This window comes from Octopus bimaculoides, chromosome 23 (assembly GCF_046866305.1).
Source record: "Octopus bimaculoides isolate indiv1 chromosome 23, ASM4686630v1, whole genome shotgun sequence".
NCBI classification, from domain to species: Eukaryota; Metazoa; Mollusca; class Cephalopoda; order Octopoda; family Octopodidae; genus Octopus; species Octopus bimaculoides.
The window spans coordinates 7208392-7217900 of record NC_142950.1 but is presented as its reverse complement, the minus strand read 5'-3'; the positions used below and the strand labels follow the sequence as shown (position 1 = coordinate 7217900).

Here is a 9509-nt window from a genome sequence, read left to right as displayed (position 1 = left end):
CGATATCGATGAAATATTAAGCCTTATCATCTGTTGTCTAAAATATTACATTTAAAACAATTTCATTGCTCTTTAATACGACACCTGTTGATGAAGATCATCATCGGACTGTACAAAATCGGATTTTACAAACATGACGTTAACAAAGAACTATTCCATCATGGTTTGTAGGCTGCTGCAAGGAAAATAACATAAAATAAAATATTGAGCAGTTTTTAATTGGTTTTCTATTTCTCGATATATTTTCATGCATGAGCACTCTTTGTCATTGGACTATCTTCTGTTATAGGAGTGGTTATCGGTGTACCAGTGGCTGATTTTGATTGCTGTGAGCCCTGATTTGCAGTGGGGGCCGGTTGCTGTTCTGGAGACTCTTCGATTCGAGATTTGCGCAGGGTAGCAAAGATGTCTTTGAAAAGGGACCGATACGGTGGTGGGCTTGTCGTGGAGTCTCCAACGTCTGTATTCACCTCGACACAGCGATGCAGGTTTACAAGGAGGGTCTGCACTTCCTTGTGCGAAACACGGAAATTCCTGTCGGCTTCATCTTCATCAAAGTCTGTACCTGATCGAGGTCTCCGCAATTTGTGCTGCAGGAGAGACTCGTATTTTTGACATAGAGCGTAGTACTGTGACTCGAGCTCACTGAGAATGGAGACATTAGACTGTACACCGTTGCCTGACAGTTGTTCCCGAGTCTCCATGAGGACTTTGTGAATAGATTCATTACTACCATACACACTGCCACCATCCTCTAAACGTGCAACCTGCAGAAAAATAGAGAAAGGAGACCAAAATAACATCTTTAGATTTAGGAACACTGGTTTGGAATTTGCTAAAGCAAAAAACAACTTGATAGCATCCGAGACAAGAAAATTGATCTAATATACTGGCATGGCTGAATGATAAGAAGTTTGCTTTTTAACTACATAGTTCCAGGTTCGGTCCTACTGCAATGCACCTTGGGCAAGTGTCTTCCACTATAGTCCCATGCCAACCAAAGCCTGTCATGTATAAATATATATTCTTTTATCTTTTGCTTGTTTCAGTCACTAGGCTGCAGCCATACTGGGGCACTTTTAGTCGAATGTATTGACCCCTGTACATCACTTTTTAAAAGCTTGGTACATATTTTATTGGACTCTTTCGTGTGTGTGTGTGTGTGTGTGTTTATCCCTTCCACCACTTGACAATCAGTGTTGGTTTGTTTATGTTACTATAACTTAGCAGTTCATTTTAGCACTAGACACAAGCATGCACACATGTACAGAAATATACACATACAGATAGAGGAACCAACATAATAATTAAATGCTCTCACATATAAACTAAGAGAGAGCATTGGGGAAACATTGAAACAAAAGGAACATTAAAACATCTGAGAGGTAGACCCAGGAAGACATGGGATGAGGCAGTGAAGCATGGTCTTCAATCATTGGACCTCACAGATGCAATGACTAGTGACTGAGACCTTTGGTGATATGCTGTGCTTGAGAAGACCTGTCAAGCGAAGTGAAATTGTAGTCATAGCCAATGCCAGTGTCATATAAAAAGCACCTTTCAAGCGTTGGGCCTCACGGAGGCAATGACAAATGACTGAGGCCTTTGGCAATATGCCATACTTGAGAAGACCCATCAAGCCAAGTGAAATTGTAGTCATGGTAGATACTAGTATCATGCAACTGGCACCTGTACCAGTGGCATGTAAAAGTACACATTACATTTTTGGAATGGTTGGCATCCACTTGTAGAAACCATGCTAAATCAGATTGGAGTCTGATGCAGCCCTTCAACTTACCAGCCCTAGTCAAACTGTCCAGCCCATGCCAGCATGGACGACAACAGACATTGAATGATGATGATGTTGAGAGTAAGACAATCGAAAATATGCATCACCAAAACATCTCATGCTTGTAGATCTGTACGAAAACTACATCGGACAAAGCTTAGCTTGATGTACATACCTTGCCTTCACTTGTCATCTGTGGTTCATCATGCTCCACTTCTTTGCCAAGGACTCCAGCTGGTAGACATGGTTTGATTTCATTACCACAACGACGACACACCTTTTCGGATCGTAGTTGTAACTGCTTCAGTTCCGCCTCTAATTTGTTTGTGTCCATCAACCTCTTCTCCAACTCTTCAACTTTGGCTTCCAAATTTTGATTGTCTTGGATCAATACAGCTACCTACAACACAACAGGTATTAGTGAGAGATATTAGCAGAACCATTAGATAAGTGGCTCTCAACTGGAGGTCCATATGACCCTTGGTGGGAGCAATAAGATTTCGTTGTTGAAGTTTCTCTACAATAAATCACTTATACTTCTACAATATACAAAATATTTAATTATAAAAACACAGTAAGATTTTTTTTATATATACAGTTAATAGCAGTGGAGGTCCAGTAGAGTAAAATGGGGGTTTGAAGGGGTCCACGGAAAAAAGATGGTTGAGAACCACTGATGTCAACTGTGATTGGAGAGAAATATGAGTTATTTCTAGCAGACTGAGTGACCATACTGAGCAGTTGTTCTCAACTAGGATCCATATGATATTTTCTTGTTAAAATTTATCTGCAATAAAATTGCTTATACTTCTATAATACACAAAATGGCAGTCTGGTAAGAAGCTTGCTTCCCAACCACATGGTACGAACGAGCGTACAAAAGAACGAACGAACGAACGAAAAAAACGTACGTACAAACGAACGAACGTACGTATGTACGAACGAACGAACGAAAGTGCGTACGTACGTACAAACGAACTAATGAATGTACGTACGAACGAACGTACCCTATGTCCGTACATAAGAACGAACGAACGAAAGTGCGTACGTACATACAAACGAACGAACGAATGAAGGTACGTACAAACGAACGAACGTACGTACGTACGAACGAAAGAAAGAACGAACGAACGAACGAAATTGCGTACGTACGTACAAACGAACTAATGAATGTATGTACGAACGAACGAACGTACCTAAGGTACGTACAAACGAATGAACGAACGTAAGTACGAACTAACGAACGTACGTACTTACTTAAGTACGTACGTACGAACGATCGAACTAATGAACGTACCTTATGTCCGTACGAACGAACGAAAGAAAGAATGAACGAACGGACCAACAAAGGAACGGACGAATGAATGAACGAACTAACGTACGTATGTATGTAGACATCAAATATCGAACAAACGTACGTACGTTCGCACGAACTTACGAACGAACGAATAAACAAATGAACGTTTGTACGTACGTAAGAAAAAAACGAACGAACGAAGGAAAGAACGAGCGAAACGAACGAACGTACGAAAAAAACTACGTACGTACGTACGAACGAACGTAAGTACGAACTTACGGACGAACGCACGTAAGTACATACGAACGAAAGAACGAATGAACAAGCGTACAAAAGAAGGTACGAACAAACGAAAGAACCAACTAACGAATGAACGGACGTACGTACGAACGAAAGAACGTACGTACGTAAGTACAAACGAACGAAGGAACGAACAAATGAACGAACGTATGTACGAGCGAAAGAACGAACGTACGTCCGAACAAACGAATGAAATAACGAATAAATGAACGAACGTTCGAAGGTAACAACGATCGAAATTCCCTACGAACGTACGTATGTACATGCGTACGGATGGATGAAAGAACGAACGTACGAACAAACGAACGAAAGAATGAACATACATACTTACGTAAGTATGTACCTTCTAAAGAACGACCGAACGAACGTACGTCGGAACATTCGAACGAACGATCTTTCGTACGTACGTACGAACGAAAGAACAAACTAACGAATGAACGGACGTACTTACGTAGGTACGAACGAAAGATCGTACGTAAGTTCAAACGAACGAAGATACGTACGAACGAACGTAAGTATGTACCTTCGAACAACCGAACGAACGTACGTCGGAACATTCGAAAGAAAGAACGAACTAACGAATGAACGGACGTACTTACGTAGGTACGAAAGATCGTACGTAAGTTCAAACGAACGAAGATACGCACCTACGAACGTACATACGTACGTTAGTAAATACGAACTTACGTAAGTACGTACCTTATGTACGTACTTACAAACGAACGAACAAACGAAAGAGCGAACGTACGTATTACGAACGCTCGAACCTTCGTACGTACTTACGTAAGTACGTTCGTTCGTTTGTACGTAAGTTTTTTTCGTTCGTACTTCTTTTGTGCGCTCGTTCGTTCGTACTTACGTTCATTATTTCGTTCGTACGTTCTTACGTTCGTTCGTTCATTTGTTCGTCCGTTCGTTCGTACGTACATAAATTCGTTCGTTTGCACGTACGTACGCAGGTTCGATCGTTCGTAATAAAGACGTACGTTCGTTCGTTCGTACTTACTTACGTAAATACGTACGTTCGGTCGTTCGATCATTCGTTCGTTCGTTCTTTCGTACATACGAATGAACGAGTGCACAAAAGAACGAGCGTACAATCGAACGTAAGTACGTACGAATGAACGAACGAACGAACGTACGTAAGTACGAACGAAAGTACATACGTACGTACGCACGTACGAACTAAAGAAGGAATGAATGAACGAACGTACGAACGAACGAATGATCGAACGACCAAACGTACGTACGCATTTACATAAGTAAGTACGAACGAACGAAAGTGCGTACGTACGTACAAACAAACGAACGAATGTACGTACATACGTACGTTCGAACGAACGAATGAACGTACGTACAAACGAACGAACGAAAGAACGTACGTACGTGCGAACTAACGAACGAACATACGTGCAAACGTACTTACGAACGATCGAATGAAGGAACGTACCTTATCTCCATACGTACAAACGAACGAACGTCCGTATTACGGACGATCGAACCTGCGTACGTACGTGCAAACGAACGAACGTATGTACGTACGAACAAATAAACGAACGTACGTAAATACGAACGAACTCAGACACGCACCTACGTACGTGCGTTAGTTCGTTCGTTGGTTCGTACGTACGTTCGTTCTTTCGTTCGTTGGTTCGTACGTATCTTCGTTCGTTTGTACTTACACACTTACATACGTACGTATCAACGTACGTTCTTTCGTTCGGTCGTTCGTACGTCCGTTCATTCGTTCGGAGGTACGTACGAAAGGTCGTTCGTTCGAATGTTCCTACGTACTTCTGTTCGTTCGTTCGTACATACGTACGTACGTTCTTGTGTATGTACGAAAGATCGTTCGTTCGAATGTTCGTACGTACGTTCGTTTGCTTTTTCTTTCGTTCGTTTGTACGTAAGTTTTTTTCGTTCGTACGTTGTTTTGTGCGCTCGTTCATTCGTTAGTACGTTCGTTCGATCGTTCATAAGTTCGTACTTACGTTAGTTCACACGTACGTACGCAGGTTCGATCGTTCGTAATACGGACGTATGTTCCTTCGTTCGTTTGTACGTATGGACATAAGGTACGTGCTTACGTAAGTACGTTCGTTCGTTCGTACGTACATTTGCACGTACGTTCGTTTGTTAGTTCGTACGATTTTTCGTTCGATCGTGTGTACGTAGGTACGTATCTGAGTTCGATCGTTCATTTGTTCGTCCATTCGTTCGTTTGCACGTACGTACGCAGGTTCGATCATTCGTAATACGGACGTTCGTTCGTTTGTACGTACGGACATAAAGTACGTTCCTTCGTTCGATCGTTCGTACGTACGTACATTCGTTTGTACGTACGTACGCACTTTCGTTCGTTCTTACGCACGGACAAAATGTACGTTCGTTCGATCGGTCGTTCGAACATTCTTTCGTTCGTACGTGCGTACGTTCGTTCATTCGTTCGTTCGTTCTTTCGTACATTCGTACGTTAGTTCGTGCGTGCGTACGTACGTATGTACTTTCGTCCGTTCGCTAGATCGTTCGTACGTACGTACTTACGTTCGTTCGTTTGTACGCTCGTGCGTTCGTTTGTGCACTCGTTCATTCGTTCGTATGTACGAAAGAATGAACGAACGCACGCTCGTACGTACGAACGAACGAATGATCAAACGACCGAACGTATTTACGTAAGTATGTAGAACGAACTTACCTTATGTCCGTGCGTAAGAACGAACGAACGAAAGTGCGTACGAACGACCGAAAGAAAGTGCGTACGTACGTACAAACGAACGAATGAACGTACGTACGTACAAACGATCGAACGGAAGAACGTACGTACGAACTAACGAACGTACGTACGAACGAACGTACTTACACAAGTACGTACGAACGATCGAACGAAGGAACGTACCTTATGTCCGTACGTACAAACGAACGTACGTAAGTACGAACTTACGAACGAACGAAAGATTGAACGAGTGTACAAAAGAACGAACGCACGAGCGTACAAACGAACGAACAACGTAAGTACGTACGTACGCACGAATGAACGAATGATTGAATGAATGTACGTACGTAAGAACGAACGAAACGAAGGACGAACGATGGAACGAACGTACGTACGTATGTACGTAGACACGAAATATCGAACGAAAGAATGAACGAAATAACGAACGATCGAACGAACCAGCGAAACGAACGTCCGTACGTACGTTCGTAAAAAAGAACGAACGAACGTACGTACGAACAAACGAACGAACGTATGCACATACGAACGAACGTACGCACATACGAACGAACGTACGTACATACAAACGAACGAACTTACGTACGTAGGTACAAACGAGCGAGCGAACGAAAGAAAAAGCAAACGAATGTGCGTATGTACGTACGTACGAACGAAAGAACGTACATATGTACGAACGAACGGACGTACGTAAGTATGTACGTTCGAACGAACGAACGAAAGGACGAACGTACGTAGGAACATTCGAACGGACTAACGAAAGAACGTACGTAGTTACGTACGTAAGTACAAACGAACGAAGATACGTACGTTCGAATGAACGAAAGAACGTACGCACGAACGAATGATCGAACGACGTAAGTACGAACGAACGAGCGCACAAAAGAACGTACAAACGAAAAAGATTACGTAAAAACGAACGAACGTAAGTACGTACGTTCGTTCATTCGTTCGTCCGTACATTCCTTCGTTCGTTTGTATGTACGTACGTTCGTTTGTTCCTTCGTTCCATCGTTTCGTTCGTTCGTTTTTACGTATGTACGTTCGTTCATTCGTGCGTACGTACGTTCGTTCGTTTGTACGCTCGTGAGTTCGTTCTTTTGTACACTCGTTCATTCGTTCGTACATTCTTACGTTCGGTCGTCCGTTCGTTTGTTCGTTCGTACGTACGTATCTGAGTTCGTTCGCTCGATCGTTCATTCGTTCGTACATACGTCCGTTCGTTCATTCATTCGTCCGTTCGTACGTACATTCGTTCGTTTGTACGTACGTACGCAGGTTCGTTCGTTCTTTCGTTTGTTCGTTCGTACGTACGGACACAAGGTACGTTCCTTCTTTCGATTGTTAGTACGTACTTATGTAAGTACGTTCGGTCATTCGTTCGTTTGTACGTAAGCTTTTTTCGTTTGTACTTCTTTTGTGCGCTCGTTCGTTCGTTCATTCCTTCGTAAGTTCGTACTTACGTGCGTTCGTTCATTTGTTCGTCCGTTCGTTCGTACGTACGTACATTCGTTCGTTCGTTTGCACGTACGTACGCAGGTTCGATCGTTCGTAATAAGGACGTACGTTCGTTCGTTCGTTTATACGTACGGACATAAGGTACGTTCCTTCGTTCGTTCGTCCGTTCTTCCGTTTGTACGTACGTACGTTCATTCGTTCGTTCGATCGATCGTACGTACGTACATTCGTTCGTTTGTTTGTACGTACGTACGCACTTTCGTTCGTTCGTTCTTACACACGGACATAAGTTACGTTCGTTCGTACTTACTTACGTAAATACGTACGTACGTTCGGTCGTTCGATCATTCGTTCGTTCGTTCTTTCGTACATACGAACGAAAGAACGAACGAATGAACGAGTGCACAAAAGAACGAACGCACGAGCGTGAAATCGAACGAACGAACGTAAGTACGTACGAAAGAACAAACTAACGAATGAACGAACGAACGTACGTAGGTACGTAAGTACGAACGAACGATCGAGCGAACGAAAGTACATACGTACGTACGCACGAACGAACGAACGAATGATCGAACGTACGTACGTAAGTACGAACGAAAGTACATACGTACGTACGCACGAACGAACGAAAGAAGGAATGAATGAACGAACGTACGCACGTACGAACGAACGACCAAACGTACGTACGCATTTACATAAGTAAGTACGAACGAACGAAAGTGCGTACGTACGTACAAACAAACGAACGAATGTACGTACATACGTACGTTCGAACGAACAATCGAACGAAAGAACGTACGTACGTGCGAACTAACGAACGAACATACGTGCAAACGTACTTACGAACGATCGAATGAAGGAACGTACCTTATGTCCGTACGTACAAACGAACGAACGAACGTCCGTATTACGGACGATCGAACCTGCGTACGTACGTGCAAACGAACGAACGTATGTACGTACGAACGGACGAACAAATAAACGAACGTACGTAAATACGAACGAATGAACGAACGAACTCAGACACGCACCTACGTACGTTCGTTTTCTTTTTCTTTCGTTCGTTCGTTCGTTTGTACGTAAGTTTTTTTCGTTCGTACGTTGTTTTGTGCGCTCGTTCATTCGTTTGTACTTACGTTCGTTAGTACGTTCTTACGTTCGTTCGATCGTTCATAAGTTCGTACTTACGTTCGTTCGTCCGTTCGTTCACACGTACGTACGCAGGTTCGATCGTTCGTAATACGGACGTATGTTCCTTCGTTCGTTTGTACGTATGGACATAAGGTACGTTCGTGCTTACGTAAGTACGTACGTTCGTTCGTTCGTACGTACATTTTCACGTACGTTCGTTCGTTAGTTCGTACGTTTTTTCGTTCGATCGTGTGTACGTAGGTACGTATCTGAGTTCGATCGTTCATTCGTTCGTTTGCACGTACGTACGCAGGTTCGATCATTCGTAATACGGACGTACGTTCGTTCGTTCGTTTGTACGTACGGACATAAGGTACGTTCCTTCGTTCGTACGTACGTACATTCGTTTGTACGTACGTACGCACTTTCGTTCGTTCTTACGCACGGACATAATATACGTTCGTTCGTTCGATCGTTCGTACTTACTTACGTAAATACGTTCGGTCGTTCGAACATTCTTTCGTTCGTACGTGCGTACGTTCGTTCATTCATTCGTTCGTTCTTTCGTACATTATTTCGTTAGTTCGTGCGAACGTACGTGCGTATGTACTTTCGTCCGTTCGCTAGACCGTTCGTACGTACGTACTTACGTTCGTTTGTACGCTCGTGCGTTCGTTTGTGCACTCGTTCATTCGTTCGTATGTACGAAAGAATGAACGAACGCACGCTCGTACGTACGAACGAACGAATGATCAAACGACCGAACGTATGTACGTATTTACGTAAGTAAGTAGAACGAA

At 42.9% G+C, this 9509-nt stretch overlaps 1 protein-coding gene across 1 annotated transcript in view; it reads right to left on the bottom strand.

Annotated features, from left to right (window-relative positions):
* Positions 1-50: 50 nt before the first annotated feature.
* Positions 51-9509, bottom strand: part of LOC106873854 (cerebellar degeneration-related protein 2-like) — a 140770-nt gene continuing 131311 nt past the window's right edge. The window contains exons 6-7 of the mRNA XM_089340015.1: positions 1965-2189; positions 51-767 (exon numbers count right to left, since the gene is read on the bottom strand). Coding sequence (XP_089196141.1) covers positions 246-767; positions 1965-2189 — 747 coding nt within the window. The 3' untranslated portion in view covers positions 51-245. The remainder of the gene's footprint in view (positions 768-1964; positions 2190-9509) is intronic.